General features: G+C 34.0%; 4 protein-coding genes across 9 annotated transcripts; 2 read left to right on the top strand and 2 right to left on the bottom strand.

The window, feature by feature from the left end:
• Positions 1-1,621: 1,621 nt before the first annotated feature.
• Positions 1,622-3,985, bottom strand: LOC100775924 (protein kinase PINOID 2). Its single transcript, XM_003549725.4, has 2 exons — positions 3,199-3,985; positions 1,622-2,623 (listed from the first exon to the last, which is right to left on the bottom strand). Exons 1-2 carry the CDS (start codon positions 3,813-3,815, stop codon positions 1,768-1,770), a joined length of 1,473 nt encoding a protein of 490 aa, XP_003549773.1. The 5' UTR covers positions 3,816-3,985; the 3' UTR covers positions 1,622-1,767.
• A 5,926-nt stretch (positions 3,986-9,911) lies between these two features.
• LOC100776471 (uncharacterized) lies at positions 9,912-13,162 on the bottom strand. 4 transcript variants are annotated; one of them, XM_014770161.2, is made up of 4 exons: positions 12,895-12,979; positions 12,611-12,800; positions 12,382-12,530; positions 9,912-11,041 (listed from the first exon to the last, which is right to left on the bottom strand). In XM_014770161.2, exons 2-4 carry the CDS (start codon positions 12,734-12,736, stop codon positions 11,032-11,034), a joined length of 285 nt encoding a protein of 94 aa, XP_014625647.1. In that variant the 5' UTR covers positions 12,737-12,800; positions 12,895-12,979; the 3' UTR covers positions 9,912-11,031. The 4 variants fall into 4 exon arrangements, with proteins under 4 accessions (XP_014625647.1, XP_006600756.1, XP_014625646.1 ...); XM_006600693.4 differs by lacking the exon at positions 9,912-11,041 and adding an exon at positions 11,566-11,959 and having other exon boundaries at positions 12,895-13,153; XM_014770160.2 differs by lacking the exon at positions 9,912-11,041 and adding an exon at positions 11,566-11,959 and having other exon boundaries at positions 12,389-12,530.
• A 77-nt stretch (positions 13,163-13,239) lies between these two features.
• Positions 13,240-16,589, top strand: LOC100777889 (uncharacterized). Its single transcript, XM_003549729.5, has 3 exons — positions 13,240-15,293; positions 15,606-15,696; positions 16,100-16,589. The coding sequence occupies exons 1-3, from the start codon at positions 13,371-13,373 to the stop codon at positions 16,288-16,290; spliced, it is 2,205 nt and encodes a 734-aa protein (XP_003549777.2). The 5' UTR covers positions 13,240-13,370; the 3' UTR covers positions 16,291-16,589.
• Positions 16,590-18,416: 1,827 nt separating this feature from the next.
• On the top strand, positions 18,417-25,621 carry LOC100778422 (mediator of RNA polymerase II transcription subunit 17). Of its 3 annotated transcripts, none has more exons than XM_003549730.5 (10): positions 18,417-18,643; positions 19,937-19,966; positions 22,010-22,193; positions 22,381-22,582; positions 23,006-23,119; positions 23,380-23,465; positions 23,706-24,090; positions 24,205-24,663; positions 24,736-25,050; positions 25,177-25,621. In XM_003549730.5, exons 3-10 carry the CDS (start codon positions 22,099-22,101, stop codon positions 25,501-25,503), a joined length of 1,983 nt encoding a protein of 660 aa, XP_003549778.1. In that variant the 5' UTR covers positions 18,417-18,643; positions 19,937-19,966; positions 22,010-22,098; the 3' UTR covers positions 25,504-25,621. The 3 variants fall into 3 exon arrangements, with proteins under 3 accessions (XP_003549778.1, XP_006600757.1, XP_014625318.1); XM_006600694.4 differs by having other exon boundaries at positions 18,418-18,643; positions 21,920-22,193; XM_014769832.3 differs by having other exon boundaries at positions 18,419-18,643; positions 21,924-22,193.
• The last annotated feature ends 381 nt before the right edge of the window (positions 25,622-26,002 follow it).

The raw sequence follows: 26,002 nt of genomic DNA on the forward strand, positions 1-26,002 counted from the left end.
GTGCTGTCAGTCTGTCACAAAAACAACTGAACCAATGACATGAGCTCCTCAGTCCCTCACTCACTTCACCCTAAAGATCTAACCTCTAAAAAGAAAACAAAAGGCCAAAAAGAAAAATGAGAAAAAGTCATTTAAGTACTCGACTGTATTTGGACACATACGTCTTACAGCTCATTCATGTTTAAAGAACTGAATCAATGACATCGATGATAAAAGCTGATGCTTGCCCAATATAATGCTGTACTCCATTAGAATGCAAATCTAAATGGTGACTTATGCTGTCTTCCTTTTAGTGATTGTGATTTATGGCAAAAGTTACCACTTAAATGGCAGAGGATGCGGCCAAATTTAGGAAACTCTCCTTTGTGGAGGGAGAAAGTCACCACACCACCATAGTTTGAGTTAAAGTGGTATGTGATTCCATTTTTATTTTTTGATCATGTTTCTGTTGCCAGGATGCATATGCTATTATTCTTTTTTAATTCTTTCACAAGTTATTCTCACAATATTCTTTAATTCATAGTGAAACTAGTCTTTAGGAAGTAACATAAAATCCGACCATATAAAATATTCCAACTAAGTCACAATGCACATTATGATTCAAAATTGCAATCTGTTGTTCTCTCCATATACGGATAAATCAAACAAATCTATTGTTTTATGTTCTGTTGACTGTTGTCATTACCATGTGAAAATGATCAACTTTTTACACGAAAGAGGAAAATGGTCCCTTTCTTTTCACGACGCAGGCAGAGAGAGATCAAGGATTCCATTTCCAAGTACGTAATGAATGTTCATTGTTATTCGGGATGCCATGGAAGAGAGCACCACCAGAGTTTTTGGTTGGCATCCATAATGCACTGACTCACAGTAGATAGTTTAGGTAAGAAAAGGATTCGTCTTGGATTTTGATTGGTTTTCTTTGGTTTAAATGTTAAGATCAAATTATTGCTGTCATTTTTTCACTGCATTCAAAATGGTCCACACTGCCTACACTCCCTTTATTCCCCTCTCACTTCATCATTACTGTTAGCAACACATTCCCAAATCTCCTCCATTTTTATTATTAACTAATTTCAGACATTCATTACCTCTGATTTGAGAAATTAAGGGCTGTTTACATTCATTTCTCTCTCCTTAAAGAATGTAACCCAATCATAAACTCAAGTGAGCTTTTAGAATCTTAATTTATTATAAAGGAGTAGTAGATAATCACCGCAATTTAAATTTTACAATTTTCACCAAAAAAACAATAAGAAAAAAAGAGAGCCCCATAACATTTCTTTTTTCTTTCTTTTCTTCGTTCGGTGAAAAGGACATGTGGATGCACAGATGTGAAAATAGCCATACGAGAAAAAGGTATACAATGTTATAAAGTATTGTTAAAATAAAGTGGTTTTTATCTTTTCTTCCCAGCAATTAGAAGTGTAATTATTGTCATCACATGACTTCATAACCTTTCATGAGAATCACATTAGGACAATTATGGGATCCCACTTTTTTACACCTACAAATCCTCAACTACTGATAATTTTATTGGTAGAGACATAACAATATTATTATTATAATGAGGAATAAACCGTGAGTTCAATGCATAGTGCCTTAGTCATACACATACTACTTTATCTAATTCTTTCTTTCATCAGTACATAGAAAAAAGAGAAAGAAAAACAGAAAACAAGGGGGAAAGAACCCTTAATTTTTTTAATGGCAAACACATATTTGCGTGGAAAACCTGTTTTTTCTAAACTATTTACATGTTTTCAGTTAGAAGTATTCAAAATGATGACTTCTAAGCTGATAAGGCTGATCCCTATCTGTTTTGCTTAGTTTTGGCAGCAAAACCCTACTCCTAAGTTTGTTCATTTCACTAGGGACCTCAGGGGGCCTAACTGCTCTAATTAAGGCCCAATTTACACCTTTGAAGAACTCATGCCTTTTGATCTCAACAGAACCCATGAGGCTTCCAATTCTCTTACTAGGATTCTTCACCAACAACTTGCTTATAAGGTCTTGAACGTTCACCATCTCTTCAAACTCCTTGCTGGTGCCAACTACAATTCTAGGGAAAGCCAAGGGCTGCTTCAAAATGTTGACGAGAGTTTTCTCATTGTTTTCACCTTTGAAGGGTGTTCTACCATATAACATCTCATACAAGAACACCCCAAATGTCCACCAATCCACTGCACTCCCATGTCCTTGGCCCAGAATCACTTCTGGTGCCAAGTACTCATGTGTCCCCACAAATGACTTGGACTTGGCATCAATGGGCTCAGCCACCAGCTCTGGATCATTTTCTTCCACCTCAACATTTTCCCTTATAACTGTTGTCACAGTGGCTTTCTTTTTCTTCCTTGATGATGACAAGAAACATGACAGCACAGGCTGCATGGGGGCAGTGCAGGCTGGCATGGATCTCTTTGTACTCTTGATGCTGCGTTCTAATCTGGTCTTGCTCCTTAACAGCTTGGGAACAACGTCACATTTCAGCGATAGATCAAAATCTGTAAGCATAATGTGTCCATCCTCCCTCACAAGAACATTCTCTGGCTTCAAATCCCTGTACACTATTCCCATCATGTGAAGATACTCCAGTGCCAATAGTGTCTCAGCCGCATAAAACCTGTGCAGTATTTTCCAAAATTTACCCCCACGTTAGTACCTTTATATAATCATAATAATATTAAGTTAATTACACTCTCATTCAATCATTAACCATCATACACGGGACTTATAAGAATATTACCTTAAAGTTAATACTAAGGATGATCTCTGATTAGTTATTCAAATATAATGACTCATTTTTTCAAATACAATCATAAAAAGTTGACAATAATAAATAATTATTTCTTTAAAATAAGTGACTTTTTTTTTGTTAAAGATATATTTAGATACAAGTGTCATAAGTGTTTTTTTAGAGTTTTTCTAGAGTAGTTTTTTTTATAAATAAAAAGCTTTGAAAAACTCTGCAAATCACCTTTACTTTTGTATCCAAAAATTATTTATAAGATCAAGTTACTAGTTCAAATTTTATGAATAAAAATAAAATGTAAAAATAGAAAAAATGTATTAAAAGTGATATATAAGTCAAATTATTAGGCATTTTAGTCATGGATGAAGTTGGTAAATATTTGCCAGTAATAACGCAGTCACGAAAATACCAAGAAAAGGTTAAGAAAAGAGTAAAAAAGTGCTTACTTAGAGGATGCTATGGAAAAGCGCTTCCCGGGCTGGCGTTGGCGAGCAGCATACAAGTCTCCACCGGGGCAGAACTCCATGAGCAAGCAAGAGTAATGAGAAGCGTCAAACTCAGTATACAAAGTAGGCAAGAAAGGGTGATCAAGCATGGCCAGAATCTCCTTCTCCATCTCCGCTCTCTGCAGCTTCTTCCTTATAGCAAGTGCCTCTCTGTCAACCACTTTCATGGCATAGAAGCACTGCGGCAACCCCACAATGGGGTTCCTTATCTGGCAAAGGTACACGTTCCCGATGTCGCCGCTCCCCAGCCGGCGCAACAGCCGGAAGTGGTCCAGCCCCACCTGCCCCTTGTCCCGCCTGAGCCGCCGCATCGCCTCCCATGCAGCATGGTTCGCCTTGTGGGGCTTTGCGTGCGGGCTCTCCGCGGTGGAGGAGCAGACGGAGACCGAGCTCCGGCGGCGCCGGCTGCCGAAGCTGAGGTTGGTCATCCAGCTCCTGCTTGATTCCGGTACCGTAATCGAGGAGGAGCTGCTGTCATAGTCGGGTTCGTCCCGTGTGGTGGTGATGGCGGTGATCACAGAGGTGTTAGTATTCATGCTGGGTGCAGCTGATAACATAACATGTACGTGTGAGAGTATTTTGAAAGTGTGTGGGCTTCTTCTTCTTTGAGTTTGTGATGAAGTGGGGTTTTTATATTGTGGCTTTTGTTGGCTTTGATTCCAAGCACATGCGAGACCAAACGTGACGTGGAATAACAACTAATTAACAAAGTTACAATGCAATGAGTTACTTTTGTTAAATTAATTCAATGGCATCATCTTGATTAAATTTGGTATTCGGTACTGAAACCAATTAAAGCCCATATTTCAGCGAATGCAAGCTACACTTTCAATTTCAATATTCACAATTAATTAATTTTTCCATTCTCGATTTATTTTTAGTGGTTTTATAAATTGACAGATTGTATATATAATCAAATAGCAATGGAGATGTACAGAAGGAATCCTTTTTACTGAATGAGAGGCTACAGAGCGGCAACATGTTGATCCTAGGAAGAAAAATTGTCAAAAGAAGAATAGTGAAGATTCCTTAAATATTAATATTCTTTGCGATAGGCTATGTTTAGGATTTGAATGAATCTTTAGATTTTATATATGCGAGCTAGTATTTTGTAGGTCATTCGATTTTTTTTCTTTTTTTTGCTTTGTTCAAATTTTAGATTTTCTTTGAGAAGGAGTGGTGGGAAGAGGGCATCAAGGTATTTTTTGGATTGTCCTCACGTTCTTATCCCGTGGGATTGTATGAAATGTGACGACCAAAAGGTGTAGCAACTAAGCTTTTGGTGTTCTTTATGTTGAGGCATGTTAGCTCAGTCCCCAGGCCTTCTGCTGACGAACCCACTAGGTTTTGTTCTCTCAAAAGTAATTTTTCCAAAAGGAATTCACAAACTCTACTATTCTACTGTCTAAGTTTTATATATGTCATGTATTGTGTTAATTATGTGTGTGTGTGTTAATAATTAACCCTCACACATGAGTCACTCAAGTTAAGTTTAAAGAAAAGAGTTTCTGGATATGTTTTCTAAGTTTAAATACCCTTTTCTTTTAAAGAAATATATTTGTAAAAGATGTTTAAAAATTAGTTATAAAAAGATTAAGCAAATTAAAACTTAGAAATGTTTGATGTGTGAAGTAGTTGGATGAATAGTAAGAGAAAATGAACAAATATTTTATGCACTTGGATGAATAGTACAATTTAATTAGATGAAAAAACTTAGAAATGTTTGCCGTGTGAAGTAGTTGGATGAATAGTAAGAGAAAAAGGACAAGTATATATTACACTTGGATGAATAGTAAGAGAAAAAGGACAAGTATATATTACACTTGGATGAATAGTATAGTTTAATTAGATGAAAAGTGAGAAAAAGTTAAACAAATGTATTTTTTAAAATTTAGAAATGTTTTTAGTTTAAATTTTGAGCTGATGGACAATAGTAGGAAAGTTCTTAAATCGATCAAATTTAATGTTGACAAAAAAAAAACAGAATAAATCAATTTTTTTATTAGATTGAATTTTGGATTTTATTTTAAAACTAAATTCAAATCAAACTTATATATATTTATTCATAAATTTATAATATCACTTATTTTTATTTTTATTTATTATATATTTATAAAATTATTATTATATATATATAGATAACTTATATCTATTTATGAAAAATTATTTAATTAAATATATTTTTACTAATTATTTGAGTATAGATAAAAAAATTCGGCTTTCGGATTTATGAACGTGGAAATAATGCATGAGAAGACAGCATGAAGCACGGCGCTAAATGAGTATGTATTAATTCGCTAAATACATGATTAATTAAATCATTGACAATATATATGTGTTAACTGTTAAGAATTTTTTTGAATTTCAACTTCTTTTTAAACAACAAAGTAGAAGTTACCCTTTTTTACGATAAATAGAAGTTATTACTTTAGTAATTAGTTTTCATAAAAAGAATCATGTTTATTAGACTTTTGTTGATTAGAAAAATAATACTTTTATTCCTTAATTTTTTTACTTATGTTTGATCTGAATATTTTTAATGAGAAAGAAAAATTTAAAAATTAACTCAAACCTTAGTTTAACAATAAAATTATTGATTTAAAAAAAAATGAAGTTATTGCCAATATTCTTTGCATAAGAAAAAAAATGATGATAAATAATAGTTAAATGAATTAAGGTTAATTGATATATCATAAATTTTCATTTTATTCTAAAAATACTTATAAAATTAGATATTTACGTATTATTATATTTAAAAACATTACTCATAACTACAAACATTTCTAAGTTTTAATTTGTTTAATCTTTTTGTAACTATTTTTGTTAACATCTTTTACAAATATATATTATAAAGATTAAAAAAATAACAAGGAGCAAAATTAAAAAATAAAATTATGCAAGGACTATTTTGAAAAAATATTTTATAAAAAATAAAATAAAAAATATTATAACAACCAAAAACATATTAATGCCTTTGGTGATCCCCATGATGTGTGTTAATGCACCTATTGTTGATTAAAACAAGTCTTCCTTTTCTTATTTGTTTCTTCCATACAAAATAGCAAGGTTTTATTTTAAAATAATATATACTTTTTATAATTATAACAACACACATACATTTAATCAAGTAGCTGATGAACTGACTAAATTTTATCATTCTCTAGATGTGAGCCGAGAGATTGTTGAGTTTATTCCTTCGTTTTTGTATAATGTCATTTAAATGGATGTTTTCTCAAGTGTGTTTTCTTGCGCTTTTTAGTATTTACTTGGTGTTTTCTCATACTTTTTTTCAAAAAAAAAAAAAAAAAGCATTCTCGTATAAGAAACAGAAAAACAGAACTAGTAATTGCCAATTTATTTGCAATCCTCAATCTTAAAATTCTGTCATTTTTTGGAGTCAAAATAGTAAAACAATAGCTTGTGGTACATAGATGATTATACATAGATTATGAGATGAATACAAGACAAAATTTTCTTATTTTCTTTATGGAAAAAAGGGTCTCTTTTTTATCACCGTTTAATAATGGTGATAATAGAAGAAACCTCATAAAGGTAGATGCTCAAAAGCACCCCCCCGTCTTTGTGTTAAAGCTTGTGCAACCGCAAATCAATAACATTTTATGTTTTTTAGTTTTCTTTTGGAATAACAAAGCAGAAAGCAGAAGCAGCATGCAGACGACATCGTAAACTCTGCCATGGATGGTTCTTTTTGTCTGATCAGCTGATTAGTTGGTTGAACTCTTATTCAAGGATATGCATTCTTTCATATTAAGTAATGTCATGTTATGCTATTAAAGAAAAAGACACAAAACTAATAAAAAAAAATCATTGAACAAAACAGAGCAATTAATTGTCACCCATTATTCCCTGCTAAGAAATAGTACTAAGGAGTCAGGATGCACGAAGAACCCGTGCCCCCAAAATTGAATTCACCACCCCAATTTGAATCGCAATGGGAGGGTAGCAAGTATATAACATTAATATTATGGCTTAGTTGTCCGTATTATGCATACGATACAGCGTAGTCATCTTATAATTTATGGTGTCCTTGCAAGACATGTGAGGCAATTACCTTTGTAGGGGTCTCGGTTGGCCACTTACTTTGGCCCATACCCGCGCCCACCTCACAAATACGAAATATATCTGTATATACTTTGTCAAAAGTGGTGCACTACTGGTACAACTCAATGATGTAATATTAATCATGATTCTTAAATGCTCTAACTAGAGTTTTATTTTGAATTGAACCTGTTTTGATTAAATGTTACGTGCATGCATAGCAATCTTATATTAATTGTTCCATAATGTGACCTGACATGTTGCTGTGATTGTGATTAATACTGCAAGATTATCTTGAAGTGATACTATAGTATGATCCATATTATCAACCCTCATGTTTGCATTGCATTATCTTGAAGTGAAACCATAATATGATCCACTTCATTGCATTTTTTGTTGCAAAGGCACGACTACACCATCATGCTCCTCACTTTTCAAACTTTATACATCAGTCAACAAAGACATACCCCCCATCTTTTTTAATTTTTCTTCTCAAAGTAGACTAGCTGTCACGTATCCCATTTCATTATGTTGATCTTGTGGACCCAAAAACGGTCATTTTTTTGTTTTCTTTTTCCCTATTAGATTAATAATCATGCATGGCTCACAAGAACAAGAAAATAAATATTCAAGCACAATTTAATCATACAAAAAATGCGAGGACATGGGTTGATTTGAACCGAATTGGATGTGTGTTGGGATATGCATGTTAAACCAGATCTTGTTTCCCGTTTGATGGGATGTTTCAATTTGTGATTCTACAGGATACACTTTGAATTCTTGCTTCTTGCTATTCATATAAGGCTAATAATTCTAATCATTCTAGTGTGTATCAGGCCGTACACAAATAATTTCTTGTTTTTTGTTTTCCATTACTCTCCTTTTTATCTGCTAGATCTTGTCGCTTAAACTTTTGGTTACAATTCTGGTAGCAGACCCAGCATAAATTGCAGTGGCAAACGTATAGGAAGACTCGAAGCTCCATCACTTGCTCCATAACATTCTTCTCCCCAGACCTTCAAAAGTGCCATCAACTACACCCTTCAATGACCCACCTTTATGATGCCTACTTGTTTGCATGCTACAAGGAAAAGAACCCACAAAGAAATTGGTGGGAGCTAGGGAAAAAAAAAGGCAAAAACATTAAGATAAGAAAAGAAAAGAAAAGCTAAATAAATGTCACTTGGATTGAACTACTACCATGCAGTGAAATAACTGATTTAGCTTAATTAGTTGTCTTGAATTTAAATTTTGAATATGTAATTATATTAAATATTCAAAAAAAATCTTGCCAAAGTTACTAATGTTATCTGTCTTAAATAAAATTACCTGTGGTGAAAGATACATGTGACAGTGACAGTACCAAAATATTGAATAAAATTATATAGGGAACCAACTTATGGATGCCATAAAAGGAAAAGGAAAAGGTTCAGAAAAGTCCAAAGATGATTTGGTTTATTTTATTTTATGTTTTCTAGAGATTTTTGGAGGATGCCACAATTAATGATTTAAGATTTGAAGTGTGCTTTGTTGTTGAGTTCTACATGGAAACCTGCCACTCACTCTAATGAATTGGCAGAATGTGGCAAATTTAACGACATGGAATGGCGAGAGGATAACTGCAAACGAAGAGGGGATGCAGAAACAACCAACTTTAACATCTTTCAGAGCAGAGAATTCAGAGTTCTACTCTTTAATAATTTGCTGAATACACTGAACAAAGCGTGGCCAATCTGGCAACCGTGTAATGTAATGAATCACATACAACAATATAAAGAAGAGAAGCAGAAGTGAAATTGAGAATCTGCACCTAAATATTAAGCATTTAAAAATTCTGCAACCATAGTATTATATTGGGGAAGCATAAATTTCAGTGAAAAGTGGACCAAGCGTAGAAGGACACGTACGGAGGCATATAACGGGAAAACAGCAGTGGCAATCTTATGCGATCTTGATTTGTTGTAGTCCGGGACATATCATAATGGGCATGGCAGCTTCTGCTGATGGGGTCCAAAGTAATACTATCTATCTATTTTGATATCCTGTTTTATATGTGAGTTTGAATTCAATGCCCTTAAAAGGAGGATTATGCATAATAAGATAAATTAGTATAGTATAAAATTAAATATGCTCTTTTTAATCTTATTTCAATTTTATTTATTTATATTTCTTATTTTTAATAAAAATAATGTGTTTAGTCTTTCCTTAAGAAAAAAATTTACATAATTTTTTAACTTTCAAAAATGGAAAACAAATCAAATTTAAATTGAGGTTAATATAAAAGTATTACTGCATAATGAAAAAACATCTCACTTTATTCTTGTAAAATTTATAAATTATTCTGAACCTTTTCTGAGGTTAATATAAAAACATCTTACTTTATTCTTGTAAAAACATCTTACTTTATTCTTGTAAAATTTATAAAAGTTTATGCACAGTATAACTTTCCTAGTTGGTTGGTTTAGGGTTTAATAAAAAATAGTTGGCTGGTGCGAGAATTGTATTATCCATCAAACTGCTCTTTCTTTTTTAATGAATGATGAATGATATATATAATTTTATTCATAACATTAGAAACAATATAAGATGGGATATAACGAAATTCATAAGAGTTAACATAAAATCTTGAAATCCTAACAAGATTGTGAGCTACAAGATTGACTTATCTCTTAACAAAACTCACCCAAGAGTTTCATAAAAGCTTGAAATCTGCTCTACATCTATTGATAATGAGATCAAAATCTGAAACTCCTTTAGAGCATTTGTTGAAAGAATCATAAACCATTTTGCAATTGAGCTCAAAAACGACATTGTGTAAATTAAGATGATGAATCCAGTCTATCGCTTTGGAGAGTACCCATGCCTTTCTTCTTTTGGTGTTGGAATTCTTGGTGCGAATAATGTTTTGGCTTTGATGAAATTCCCGTGAGGGTCTTTCAAACAAAAACCTGCTCCAAAAATATTAGCTTCCACGAAGATGGCAGCGTCGGGGTTGCATTTGGAGAAGCCTTTGATGAGGAGGAGTCCATGTGGTGTTCATGCTGACCAATTCAAACTCATATAAAACAGGAAATAAACTGCTCTTGTATATAAAAATGGTGGATAATCTAATTAGGACCTAAGAGTATGAATAGGTTTGATTGGATTTTAATGCTTAAACTTAAGTAAAAACTTCTCAATAACATTGCTAAAACATTCGTTTCTAAACCTCTAAAGTGGTGCCTTACCTTTTCGAAAAAAATGCTAAAATATTGGTCTGTTTTAGGTAACAATTATTTTTTTTTTTATTTTCCTTTTTACAAAATTGGCTTCAACATAGATCAATAGTTTGTCATCTTATAACTAGTAAGTTGTGGGTCGGGCCATATTTAGCATACCCAATTGGGTTCGTCATGCCAGAATTGACATCCGCGATGACCAATGATCAATATCTTACTTTTATTCTTGTAAAATTTATAAATTATTCTAAAATTTTTAATAATGCTTTTGAAAAGAAATTGTGCATATAATTTATATAAAATACAAGATTAAAAAAATATTATGATTTAAAAAAAAAATATTATGTATGCACATATTTTTCTGTGCGTCGCTCAGCTTTCCATACTTTCCAGGCCTTGGAGAACGGAGATTCCAACCATATACATAATACAATGTAGCAAACACAAGGTTTAGTGAGCGATCTGCTAATAAAAGGCTGCATTCTTCCCACCACTTTCAATCGCTTCTGGTAAAATGGCACCAAAGCTAAATACATCAGATTCTGTAGAAAAAAGGCTATGCCTTACATATTCAGGAGACATGTAGAAACTGCTCCCGGAAGAAAATGGGATAGAGGAAAATACATCTGGAAGGGTGGAAAAAAAGCTCATACACTAATATTTTCCCTTCCTGAAATGTATTAGCTCACGACCTTATAAGATTTATGAGCTGAACCATAACTGCACCTCAGTTTTGAACTTATCTAGTCCCTAACAAAACTTCAATGCCTAATATTGACTTCAACTTTGTGTCCAAATACCATTCCCCACTGCAGATTATCAGATACTTTATTTTCTTACACAATTTAACCTGACATAATGTGATTTCCCAATTACTGCTGCTGTCAACCCAGGTTACCTCTGACTATGTGCTAAATAATAGACTAAAGTAAGAAAAAAAAGCCTCAGGGTCAGTGGGAAAAGAAGTTTACTAAGTACCTTATCAAAATGGCCAAAATCACCTTCCGCAAGCTATAACAAATACAAAACATGAAAAAATTGATAATTTACTTGAAGTTGTATTTCAAGTTATTGATGAAACTTAGCCACTTGAATCAGCAAAGTTTAAAGTCCAACCGCATATCCAAATGGAACACCCCCTCATTAGCTATAGGTGATTCGACATTACTACACTGGTCCCATTGATTTGGCAAGCCATGATTTATGACAGAACTATTGCTTAGCTCTCATTCTATTACTGTAAAGGCAATTCAATCTAAAAAAATGACAGATGTGCAAGCTCTCAGATGCAACAAAATACACTTGAGCAAGTCACTTGCATATCAGATTCTAAATGAACAAAACAAATGCAGCAGTGTCCATCTCAATATCCCATAATAGGTCAATCATAGCCTTTTCCAAGACAGTTCAAACAGCGTTGAACTCTGCACAACCAAGAGTATGTGTTAGAAAATTTCATAGCCCAAAATAGTCATAATGCTTGATGTTAACTCGAAGAAAGTAAATTTCAAATTCATAAAAGAGTAATATCCTTGCAATTCAACTTCAAGACAACCCCAAAAATGAAATTATCTTCCTTGTCTTACATTTTCTCAGCAAGCATACATTTTTTTATTGACAAAAAAGAATATATTTCATAGAGATAGAAGATAGGGGTACAAGGGATACCCTACCCTTACAACATCAGTTTCAAAGGGTGGTATCTGAAGCAAAACAGAGCCAACCATACATGTTGTCAATAATGTACAGTTATCCTCTAACCCAACATCAGCAAGCATACATACTCAAAATTCGCATCGAATATCAAACCAGGCATAGCATGAAGAAGAGTGAAACGGAGCCTAACCTGTTACCTTCGCAAGTAGGACAAACGCAGGGGTTAACTGCAATAGGGTCGAACATTGGGGACCAAGATATGGTGGCGTTCCCGTTGCACAGTTTGCATATATAAAACCCCTTCCCTCTACAAACCCAACAGGGCAACGCAACTTTTTCCTACACACAAAACATCTCCCATTTAATGAATTTAAAAAATATAAGATAAGATAGAGCCATGAAATTTAGCTAATGTTTACCCGTTTCTTCTCAGATGCAAACCGAAGCACTTTGATGGTAGCAGCAGAAGCCAAGTTCAAAGTGGCTACTCCACCAAATATAACTGCAGCCATCCTAACCAATGGCCCCAATGGCCTTAGATTCATCCCTTCCAAATTCCAATGTCTATGCTTATTCCTCTTCTAACACTCAATTTCTCAAACACCTCATCTGCGCACCAAGACACAAGTATTTAGTTTCAGATCTTGAGCAAGAAAGGTCATGAGAGAGGGAAGAGAAGAAAAAGAAAAAAAGAAAAAAGTACCTAGTAAAGAAAGAAAAAAAAAAAAACTGAATGTGAAGGTGAGAGAAAGAAAAAAAATTTAAAGTGGGATCCATGAACTATAAATTGTCTAAAATTTCAAAATGATCCATTAAAGAAAAAATAAAAGAGATCTTAAATCTTATTTAGATACTATAAAACTAATATGATCTAAAATCTTGATTTGAAATTTATTATTAAAGTTATTTTAAAAAAATAAAAAATTTTAAAAGATCTTCACCCTATGTATAAAAAATAATTTATCTTAATTTAAGATCACTAATTGATAGTTAGTTTTCTCGTTAAAAAGAACAAAAAAAAGTACAATGTCAACAAAAACGACTTGCGTTTCGTGCACTGCTACGACATATCGTTTTGCTAGTTTCGAATTTCAACATCATCCTCTGTTGTAGCAGGAGAATTGCACGTACTCTTCAGCGGTGAAAGTACACTAAGAAGAACGCATCTTCTTCGATGAAATGAGATTCGTAATTACGAAGAATCCCATTAATCTTCTCAACTCTCAGGGTTCGCTTGTTCTTTTCCGTGTTCCTTCTGTTGCTCGCAATTTTCTTCACCCTTCGAGCTCGAAATGGACTCCACGTAGCTCCAATCCCCTCAGGTTTTCGTTTTCTTCATTGAGAGTTTCAGTTTCGTGCGCTTCTTCGTCCTCGACTGTGTACGGAGGTTGGGACGATCTCGGCAGTTCAGACGCGCCCGGTGAATCCAACGCGCTGCGCAATTTTCTGGTTTCTATCGGAATCGATGATAGGAAGAACGTTTTCGTGTTCCTCTTGGGCCTCGTTTGTGCGTTGGCGATTTCTAGGGTTAAGGTTTCTTCTATCGTCATTCTTCCTGCTTCCGCGTTGGTTTTCGCCGTTGGTTTCTCGGTAGGGTTTTTCCGAACTGGAACGTTCGGGGAGGTGAGGGCCGGTGGGAGTAAGAGGAGGGAAAAGGAAGAGAATTCGAATTCGAAGCTGTCTTCGGAGAAATTGAGGAGTTTGGTGGAATTTTTTGACGAGCTTGATGTTGTGGTCGATAGCTTGAAGAGTGATGTACAAAGTGCTATTAGGGATAATAAGATTCGAGTGGGTGATTTTTATGGTTATGTTGAAGTCACCGATAAGATTAAAATTTCAGCTAAGAATGCTAGGAATGTTGTTAGGGCTTTGATTGATAATGAGGACAACCATAAGAATGGTAGAAGAAAGAAACAAGTTGGAGAAAGTGGGCACCAGATTTTACAGTCTTTTAGCAGTTTGTTTGGGGAAAATTTGTTTAGCTCCAATTCTACCAAAGTCAGAGAAAATGTTAAGCAAGAGGCAGTGGATAGAACGTTGGATCAAACTCGAGGAAGTGGTAATGTTCCTCTAGTTGAAGACAGGGCTTTGAATTTGGTTGATGATCGTATGGGAAATAGTAAATTGGATTTGGATACTTCTCAAGACTCATCTACTAACTCTGTTTTGGATATGAACAGAAATGGAAGAATAAGAACTACTCCTGAGGGAGAAAATGTTGGCTTAGTGGACATTCGGAGAAGCACTAATAAATTCTTTGATGATAAAGAGTATAGTGACAGGAACAAAGGATTGAGGTTCACAAATAATCACAGTTTCTCTTTGAAGATGGATTCCAGTAGCATAACAGACATGTGGGAATCCCAAAACAGTCTGCTTGATTCTGAGAGCTTTAAAGTCAGAACAAAACACATGGAAAGTGAGTCCTCTTTTTTGCGTGAGCAGCTGCTCGATGGAGGTCATGAGACTTTCAGGTCTGCTCACTACAAGAGGGAGGGTGGATCTAACAGGTCTCAGTATAACGATGATACGGTGAATTACGATGATAATCACCATCTTGCAGATGATTTGTCTGCACACGAGAATGAATCATCTACAAAGATTTCAGATGATATGATGTTTGATAGGTATCTTGCTGAAGCAACAGACCTTCTAAAACAAGCGAAAGAGTTTATAAAAGGTAGGCAGGGTGAAGAGCAGGCTGAAATCATGTTATACAGGTCTGCAAACTTACTATCCAAGGCTGTGGAGTTGAAGCCCATGAGTTTGTTGGCTGTAGGCCAGTTAGGAAACACTTACCTTCTTCATGGAGAATTGAAGTTGAAGATTAGTCGTGAATTGAGAACTCTTCTTTCTGGGAGCATCCAACCATCATCTGTAAAACATACTAGAATATTGAAGGGACTGAGGAATAAAGTCAATTGTAAAGAAGAAGTTGTGCCATTTCTTATTGATGTTTGTGAAGAGTGTGAAGAGCTACTAGTAGAGGCAGGAAGAAAGTATAGGCTGGCATTGTCAGTTGATTCAAATGATGTGAGAGCACTGTATAATTGGGGTCTTGCTCTTTCTTTCCGAGGCCAATTGATAGCAGATATTGGTCCGGTATGCATTATTCTTGACATCATTAAATTACCTGTTTCAGCTCTTCAATTGCTTTGTTTGGGTGTTGTCTTTGCTCATTAGATTACATGTTAGAATGCTGCTTTCCTTCATTTATGTTTAGCCACAATAACATGTAAAATTTCATTAGCAGCTAAGTTCATTCTATAAATTAGTAATTTGTGTGTAATTTGATAAAAGCTTCTGTGACTTGAATGTTTTCTTGACATGAATTCTTCTTCCAGTTTGCTATGCTGACTTTTATTATACATTCTGTTTCTACGTCAAAGTTTGATTTATCTTCAAATACCACAGGGTGCTGCTTTTGAGGCTGAAAGAGTGTTCTTGGCTGCAATTGACAAGTTCGATGCTATGCTGTTAAAGGGCAATGTTTATGCACCAGATGGTATTATGTCTATTTTCCTGAATTTGTTATTTATAATTCTAATATACAGGTGCAACTAGAGAATATTATGCTGACAGATTCTCCATAAAAGTATATAGCCTTCTATCAGTTCCATGGACCGTTAGAATATTAAAGGTCATAGAGCATGTACCTAGCTCAAAATAATTCTATAAAAGATGTCTTTGTTGTAAGAATTGCATTAAGAATAGGAAGTTGCTAGCTATGTTTAATGGCATCATGCTCTTGGAAAATTTTTGCATAGAAAATATTTTCTCCTGGATGTCAAACTATTCTGTTGTGGCATCTCAGCATTTTTGTTTCCCTTTCATGTATCATTTTTATGATGAGAGAGTTTCCAAAATCCTGTTATGTTTAAGTTGGATTTTAACATGTTGAATTGCAGCTTTGTTTAGATGGGGTGTGGCATTGCAGCAGCGATCTCGCTTAAGGCCGGGAAGTAGTAAAGAGAAGGTAAAGTTACTGCAGCAAGCAAAAAGGCTATATGAAGATGCCCTTGATATGAACTCCAATAATGTGCAAGTGAAAGACGCCTTATCCTCGTGTCTTGCCGAGCTTAATTATCGACAGTTTTAGCCAATTCATGGAAAGAGTTTACCCAGGAGAATCATTTTGCTTCCGATCTCTTCTTTGCAATGATGTTATATCTATCGTTGATCCAGCACCTGCGGCAGGAATATTTGCATAAGTAACCTTTGACACAAATGAGTTTTGGTTCCCAGTGTCGTAGTCTATATTGATTCTCCCTAGAATCAGATGAAGACAGCGCGTATAGTAACAGCAATAATAAGGTTAAAATGTAATCATTTTTGCTTTGCATTTTTGTATCATAAAACTCCTTCCAACACAATTACCATGAATTTTCATTATCGGTATAGAAAATAATTTTATCTATGCACAGTCATGGAAACACACGGTTCCCTTGTTGTGATACCCAAGTTTTGATTATCATTGCGAAAGCGTCTGTCACAACCACGAAATTGCTCTGCTATCACAGCCCCTGTTGTGGCTGGGGGCTATTCCGCCCTGTAGCGTTTTATTTTAAGTGCTTTTTTTTTTCAACAGGACATTAGTGAAGAATAAATATTCATTAGTTTCGCTAAAGTCTTCCCTCAATCACATTTTCTTTATTAGCAAGGTGTTCAAAATCTTATTTAAGGAATATCACTCAGACTTAATGGGTCATGTTGGTTTTTAAGGCCTACTTTGACGGGTTGTTTTTTTTTTTTTTGAAGAAACAGTTGTTTAGATCTAAAAAACTCTCTGAAAGTAAGTGATTATTGCTTAAAGTAGACTGAATCAAATAAACATCAGCATATTTTGTTATATATTTAATTAATTAAAATGAAAGGTCAACTAAATTTTATGTTTCTATGTAATAGATGAACTTCCACATAAATATTATGTATTTTTTCCTTAATCATTATTGTAATGTGTTAAAATTTGTCATTTAATAATTAGTATTATTTTAGTTGTGCATTGCAAAGGATTCATATTTATTTTTTATAATTAAAATTTATATTAATTAAATACTTTAAAGTATATAAATCATATTATAATTAAAAATTTGCAATAAATAAATAAAGTTACGTTCTAAATTTATTATATATCTTCAATTGAAACTTGATTTAGAATTAAAGATATTCAAAATGATAGATTAATGTTATATTCATTAAAGCTAACTGATAGTTAGAAGCTGAATAACTAATTTATTAAATTATAAGTATTTGATAAAAAAAATTTAGTTGTTGAAATAGTTAAAAAATAATAAAATTATAATTTATTTTAAAAAGGTAATAAGAAAAAATGAATAAATATATCGATAATAAAATGAAAGAAAATATAAAAATTTAGAAATTAACATTTAAAAAAGTAATATTTCAAGTAATGTTACAAAACGCTACTAAAAATAGCTTATTTATTTATTAGTCAAATAAATTTTTGAGTTAATAAAAAAAAAGTTAAAAACTGAAATGTCTAGTCAAAGTTAAAAAAAATAAATAATTTGGTTGAAGAATAATTTTTTGATACATGTATAAACAGCCTTAGGATTTTTAAATGATTCTAATTTAGTACACTACAAAATCAAATTAAAAAGAAAATTAAGAATATAAATAATTTTTATTAATTGATTTTGTATTGTACTAAATTTATGTTACTAAAAACAAGAATTATATAACTCTATTTGAAAAACATTTGCATGAAGACGAAGTTTATACTATAATGAAGTACATAGGAAAGTGCAAAGAAAAAAATAGTTATTAATCACAAATGAAAATTAAATTTCGTCAACTATCAAAATAACATACATCAAGTGTGACAAAAATTTTAGGAAGTTTTATCCATTGTAATTATTGACGGCTTCATTAGTCATTAGAACTACTTCTTTATATAATTTTCATTTTAATTTTTAAAATGTAAAAGACAATACTAATATTATTATTGTCTTATATATTAATTCATATAAATATTATTATAACATAAAAAATAATTACAATAGATAAAATTTACGACAATGATTTTTTAAAAAATTTCTATATAATTTTAATTTTATTTGATAAAATTTTAAAATAATATTATTATCATATATAGTAACAGTGGGTAAAGTAAAACCATATGCAATAACCTGATTTTAATTTTTATATAATATAATTTTCGATTTTGTTAACAAAATAAAAAAAGTCACTCTTCTTCCCCGTATTTCTGAGCATATATATTATATACTGCCCAAACTTCCCGTCATCTCCCCCCAAAGTCACTCACCCGCACCCGCTACCTCCGATCTCCCGCCGCCGCCGCATCCCGTTCCCGATCTTCCACCTGTTTCAGTCGCGAACCGTCGCGCCAACAGCGCTTTTTCGCCGCGCATTCCAGCAGGTCACCACCGCGCCACACAACCATACCCACTGCGCCGCCCATTTCCGGAGAAGTATGTACAGAAGTCTCTCTGGTGCTTCATATTTATAAATTCCAACAAATTTGAGTTTCTTCTTCTTATTATCTACTTGCTTCATTCATTCTCTTTATGAACTTAGGTTCCCGCTTTCTCCTTCTCTGTTTGGGGCTAAATTATTTGGCTTCGTAAATTTGTAGAAACCTAGCAATGAGTTTTATAAGCGAAGTAAGGATGGTAACTTAAATTTAATAAACAATAGGTTTTGGTGTGGTCATACGTAATGTGATTGGTGAATCTAGTTTTATGGGAATGTTCCCGTTGTTGGCATCCTTCATGCTGTATTTATAGCTTTATATTAGAGTTGGTTCTTGCTCAGTACTTGAATGTTGTTCTACTCATTTGTAAAACTGACAGTAAGGAGGTTGATTCCTTAGTTAACAATTAACGGCTATATGTTCCAATTCACCAATTTGCTAAGATTATAATAGAGATTCATCTTACTTTGTAGTGGTTAGGTAGATTTTGTTTATCTGGTCTCTCATGAGGCTAATCAAAAGTGTGGAGATGCTTGCTAAACAAGATTTTTGAGGATATCTTGAATAATCTTGATAATAATAACGTTTAACTTAAGAACAAATTTGGTGTCAATTGGTAATTTTGGTAGGAATTATGTATTGGTCATTGCAGGGTTTTAAATAGCGTGCTATAGCGCCACTATTGCGGCGGAGTGGCTCCTGCCCACTATCCCACTATAGCGTTTTTGGGAGCCAACTGTTACACGCCACTATCCAGGATTAAAAACAGTGTTTTCATATATATTTCTTTTTTCACATGTTCATTTTGTTAACTGTTGTGTATGCCCTTTGGAGTGGAGAAAACTTTATTATATGGTTACCAAAGTTGTATAATTAGAGGATTGATACGGCCATGCTCCTCATCAGAGCACTCTTTTTTACCCTTTTTGAGCCTCTTTTTGCAGAATTCCCACATTTTCCAATTCCTATCCTAGCTGTATCAAACTTAACATAATTACATGAATTTTGCCACTAAAATCACATGAATTGAATTAAAAACAAGGCAAAAACTCTTGTAAAACCACATGCAAACACCGGTTTATCAAGGATGCTGATGTTATTTAATAATGTACTACTATTTAGGATTAATCTCAATTAAATGAGTAGTTTATTTATTTATTTTTCTGTTTTTTTAAAATATTTTACATATAGGCATTAAATTAGTACATTGAAATATTGTTCTTTTGATTAAATATTTTTACGAATTAATAGGTGATTAATTGTTTTTTCATTTGTCTCTTGAATGTTGTAGGTACACTTGGAGCAAATCTTGAGAGAAGAGGTATACATAAAAATAGTTTAAATTTCTCTCTTTTAAATGGTTTTTTTTGTCTCTTGTATGTTGTATGAGATGTGTTGTTTGTTAGGATTAGTGGAGCTTATTAGGGTGTGATTGAGTGTTGCTCACGGGACACTGGTTGTGTGTTATGCATCTTGGTCATGATAGAGTTATAGGTGTCAATGCGTTTTTTCTTGTTTCTCTTGAAGATAGTCTTGTATTTGTGGACAGGATTCTAATTAAGTCTGAATTGCCCATTCATGATATGAAACATGTCTGCTAGGATATAGTGATGTCTGAACATTGGATGTATTGAAGTTCTTAAAACTGTATGACAGGACTCAAGGTCATTTGAGTTCAGTTTCTATGCATTTATTTGTCATCGCGTAACTATTAGAAGTGGTAGATGTTTGTAACTCTCTGTCCCTAAGAGTATAGGACAAGAGTTCTCAAAAATGGATAAAATTCCTAGGAGAACCTTCAAGAAATAGTACAGACATTCTTATGTCCCTTTTATTCAATTATTCTCTAGCTAAGATGTTAATGTCCATGCTTGCTACTTGGTAATTGAACCAAAAAATGCATCTATAAATGGATTTGGTTTGGTTTTGTGCCTAAATTATCCATGCACATCCCTAACTGAAAAAATAGCCAGCCAACAATGGCTTGATGGTAAGCTCTATGCTGATAATATCACAATTTGATATATTTCCCCCAATACATTTATCTGCACACCCAGGTTTCTTCTTCTTTTGGGGGCAGGAATGACTCCTGCAAATATTTAGCAGGCAATGATATAAAATAACAGCTGGGTAAATGCTTTGAATTTTGTTACTTTTTCCCCTGAAAGGTTGTTCAGTATATGGTCAATGGAAATTTGGAATAATCTAAATTGTGGTGCTAATGTATTACAAAATTCCAGCAACATGCCAAATTGCCTATTTTACAGATTGTGTAGTGGATAAAGGAGAAATATGGAGGAAGGGGAAAAATTATTATATTTGACTATATTGAAGATGTTTTCTTCAGTATTTTAAGGTCGATTATATTGTCTTGTCTCAATTGAATAAGTTAAATTTTAATAATTACTCCTGCAATTAACCTTTTTGGAAAATGCTATCTTCTATAGTTATAACATAAAAGATTACAATAGTTGGAAGGGTATTGTTAGATACTTAGATATGAAATCATTCATTAGTTTTCAATCAATAGCTTTCATCGATGCTAACATTTAGTGCATATATTTTGAAGGTCTTGTGTGCTGAACTTAATATATTTTCCATAAACTAAGCCCTCTCATGGAGTTATCTTAACAATAACTATGCCTACTTATAAGATTTGCATCATGTTTTGGAAATGAAATTTGTTTTTGTTGAATGATTAACCATTGCATGCTAAATGTCTTTTAGGTTCCGATTTTTTACACCTGGATTACATGGAGTTATCTTAACAATAACTATGCCTACTTATAATATTTACATCATGTTTTGGAAATGAATTTTTTTTTTTGTTGAATGATTAAGCATTGGTTGCTAAATGCCTTTTAGGTTCCGATGTTTTACACCTGGATTATCTTGGTACTGATCTATTTTTTGCATTGATGTGTGATGTGCTTGACATCAGTTCAGTTTTACCAAAACTTCTGTTGATGCCCAAGTCAGTTTTGCTTAATTTCTCATGTGGATGCTATCAGCATGTAGCTTTTAGCTCCTTCAATTTTCCCCTTGGTGGTGGAGGCTTTAGCTAATTACTAAAATATTGAAAATTCAGAATGCCAAAGGAGAGAGGAAATGGGTCTTTGTTACATGATAGTAGCTGAACATCACCTTATGCTAGCAGCTCTAGTTGTGTTGGAATTTAAATGCTTAGACCAACCACCATCTTATATGCACACACTATTATGATCATCTTGTGGTTTACTTTGTTTATGGTTAAACTAACTCTGTATTACGTCAGCAAGGAGCCAATTGTTTTCTTGGCTATAGTCTGCTCTGTATCACAGATGAGAAATTCATAATTCATGTTGAGTTGGGCTTGTACTTTTAGGAGCTCTTAACTCTTGAGCCCACTTTAACGCCACAGCACGGACGGTGATAGGGTTTTGTGGAATTTTCTGGGAAAAAATTTCCTAGAAAATGGACGATGGCATGCAATTGCAAATCTCCCTTGACAAGCTACCAATCAAGCGCTTGGATTCTATTGAAGAAAATGGAATTGAACGATTCCCACTGTATGCTTCCTTTCCTCTCCTCTTCCTGTTTCTCTATCTTTTCTTCTTCTAAATGTTTCCTAATGCAGATTCCATTTCAAAAGTATTGATAGGAACAAGAACATTGAACCCTAATTTCTGTTTGCATTTGTTTCCCATGACTTCTCTCTTCATTTGTGCACTTGTTCGTGTTTTTGTGTCATTGCAGTGACGTGGATTACGATGAGAAGCGGCTCTCCCTAATTAGGCGAATTGACTTCGCTTGGGCTGTTGAGAAGGATGAGGAGAAGAAGAAGAAGAAGCAGAAGAGCTCAAAGGAGACCTCAGCTCCATGGCAATGGCAGGGCATGGTAGAAAATTTGCAGTTGGCTCATCAGGAGCTCTCTGTCATCATAGATCTCATTAACACTGTAAGTAGTGCATGTTACTCTCTGTCATTCATGGGAAAGACCTTAAGTAAGGGCTTCCTTTGGAACATTCTTTAGAAGAAAACGCCTGTACATGGCTTAAAGGAAATTGTGTTAGTTTCATTCATCAAGGAATGTAATACAGTGTTGAGAGAACTTTTTTGAATGTCAACTTACAATGCCAGAGAACTAACAATCGTGGGTTCATAATTAGGGATCATGCCATTTGATGTATTGAAACCTTTCTTGTATAACCAATTTCTTTGCATTATGGGTGGCAACCGTGTTTTGAATTTTGACTAAGTTTTTTCTTGGGTGTTTTTTGGTGCAGTTGTTTATAGTGTAAATTTGTAACTGTGCAAGTTATGTGCAGTCTGAGTGTCTGACAATACAGACATGATGTTTTGTTCATATTATTGTTTTTAGGTTGAAGCAAATGATGCAGTAACAGTGGCTAGCATGACAAGACCAAAACTATTACCAAATGAAGCTTTGTCTGACCTGGCTGTATCTGCAGCCACCAAGCTGCAATGTTACCGTGTAAACATTCTCATATGTTCTTTATCTTCAAAGAAAATTTGCACTGATGTTTATTTGAAGTTTTATTTATGTTCATAATAGTAAGTCAAGATCACCTCCCTTTTTTCAATGTGTAAGTTGTAGTAAGTTTATTTGTCTAAATAAAAAGAATGCAACTCAACTTGTAGCCTCTTGAGTGTTGTAAAACTTGTCAATGACAATCACAATTGGTTTAACTTTTACTGGGATAAATCTTTGAACAAAATTTCTATTCTGTGCAGCATGTTGGGAAATATTTCAAGCAATCTGCCAAGGCTTTTGAACAACAAGTTGCTCGGGAAGCTAGGTTTTATGGTGCCCTTATCAGGTGAATTTCCATTCTTAACTTTGCCTTTATTATTAACTTATTTGGGTTGATGCTGATAAGAATTTGAGAACATGTTTAGATCACAAATAACCATGTTTCGTTGCCTTCAAAAGCTGGTTCTCAAGTAACTTAACACACATCTGTATTAATTTCATCAATAATTTAAAGAAACTCACTTTAGGAAAATGCTAGTTTACTAGCTTACATCACTAGCTATCAAATGACCTGATATGTGAACAGGTTGCAGCAAAATTGGAAGGTTAAACGGCAACGACAGGCAGCTATTGTTCCAGGGAATGAAGGCTTCACCTTTGATCTCTTAGATAACTCATATGACCAAGCAGCTATTATTCGCTCATTGTCTATGTCCACTGTTCGAGTCAATCATGATGCAGCTGGAATGCTGGCAATAAATGTGTCTCCTGATTTATGCCATTCTCTCCAATTTGGTTTTGTTGGTGCACAATCAGATGATACCTGGAGAAAATCCAATGAAAACAAATCCCACTTTTCAGGTGAGCATAATTTGGGAGAAATGGGTGAAGAGTCCTTAAGTGATGAAGAGTGTGTTAAGAAAACGAATTCACTCCTTCGTGAAGTACATGAAGCAATTTTCAATGAACAGGTAATTTTGTCCTTTCATTATTGTTGTTGTTGGTTTGCTTGTCTAGTTTGTCCTATATTCTTACTTGAACATTTCCTGTTGGTGGTTTGTTGCTTTGGATTCTTATGCTTCCAGGTGTTTGATCTGGTGAATCGAGAAGCATTTAACACAGTTGCAGGTGTCAGTGTGACTGGAATACGGGAAAACTATTTACAATTAAGCTTAGGTCAAGGAACCTCTGTGTACTTAACACTTGTGTCCAATAGTCAAGATCATTCTACAGTTGAAGATGAACTCAATGATAATGTAGAAAATGCAATTTTACCTCTGGAATCATCTGATGGAATGAAGCGTGAAGCCAAACAGAACACCTCTAAGAAAGGGCAGTTTTCTAATTCCATCTGCTATGAGATTTATATTCAACAGATTTTTCATGAACATATATTTGGAAAAGGTGACGAAAAGGCAATTTCCTCTGGAAATCGTTTGTCTGGCGTACAGGCAAGGGATGGATCCAGTCTTCTTGGTCATTTTTTTAAATCTTTGGCTCACAGGATATTTTCAACTAAAGTTCTTGCAGAGCTGGAAAATGTGGTATGACTCTTTTCAAATTTGACTTTAGGTGGTTGTAAAATGGACATTTTGTTAAGTCTTTGATACCTGCAGGTATGCAAGGTCCCATATCTACAGCTAATTTCTAATCCCACATGGAATTCTCGGGCTTCGTCATGGACACTCTACATGGAGGTTCCCCAATCTATTCTTCGTGGTAGCCAAACCAAAACATCAGATTATTACGAGAAAAATGCTGCCAAGCGTCAGTTTTGGACTAAGGTGGTGGTAAATGATGATTGCATCAACGTTAAAGCTGAAGGTTCTCCAAATGTTGCAGGTTTGTTCAAGGGAAAGATTGAGGAAACCCATTCAATAAACAAATATAACTGCAACTTAGCTGATCTTCCTGTGATTATTCTGCAGCAGGTAAAGTGAGAAAAAATTTGATGTCATTGCAGTGACTTCCGTATTCCTAAGTGGAGAATTTGCATATATTTAGTTGACTCACATGCAAGTCTTCGGTGTAATTATACAGCATGCTTATTACTGCAGGTTGCTAGCCAAATTATTAATTGGCTCTATCAGGAAGCTATGATGGTTGGGATAAAAGTAAATCGAGACTTCTTATGCCTATCTTTGGAGCTGAAGCAGGGTGAAACACTTGGCCTTGTTGCAAGTGTTGATCCAGAAGATAGTGAAGAGTGTATATCTTGGTGGTTGGTCATGGAGGACAGTTTTGCTGAGGAGCAAAAGCTTCATATGAGCATCACGGATGGTGCATCTGAATATAGGAAATTCCTAGGTCACTTGTCTCTTGATTTGTTATACGCAACACTGATCGACTTGGTTGGCTTGTGCAGTGGTGGAGGCGGCCAATGAAGTTGTGTCAATGAATGTTTTTCTTGCACTTTGTCAAGTGGAAGATCTAGGAGGTCTCGTGCAACAACTGTTTTCTGTCTATTTATGAGAAATAAATGAGAAGAGATGAAGAGAAAAATGTTAAGGTTTTTCTTTAAAAAAAAAAAAAGAATCTTCAGTCTGCTATGAGAAGCTTTTTCTTTTCTACCTTGATTTATAATGAGATGTTATAAGTAAAAATAGACTGTTAGCTGCAATTAATGTATATAAAAATTAGAAGAAAAAAAGCTTCGTCCGGATCTCAATTATTATGTTATGTAATCATAATGCTTAGGGGAAATCGTGATAAAAGATGAAAAAGAACAAAACTTAAATAAACTAAAGTAAAGAATTTATAAAAGCAATTCATGATAAATTTTTTAAGTGCTTCAAGTTGTTAGTTTTAGTCGAACTGAAATCAGTCTCCTAAAGTAAAACTTGGGGTTTAATCTTGTGAATGAAAATAATATGGTTGTTGGGA

This window comes from Glycine max, chromosome 17 (assembly GCF_000004515.6).
Source record: "Glycine max cultivar Williams 82 chromosome 17, Glycine_max_v4.0, whole genome shotgun sequence".
NCBI classification, from domain to species: Eukaryota; Viridiplantae; Streptophyta; class Magnoliopsida; order Fabales; family Fabaceae; genus Glycine; species Glycine max.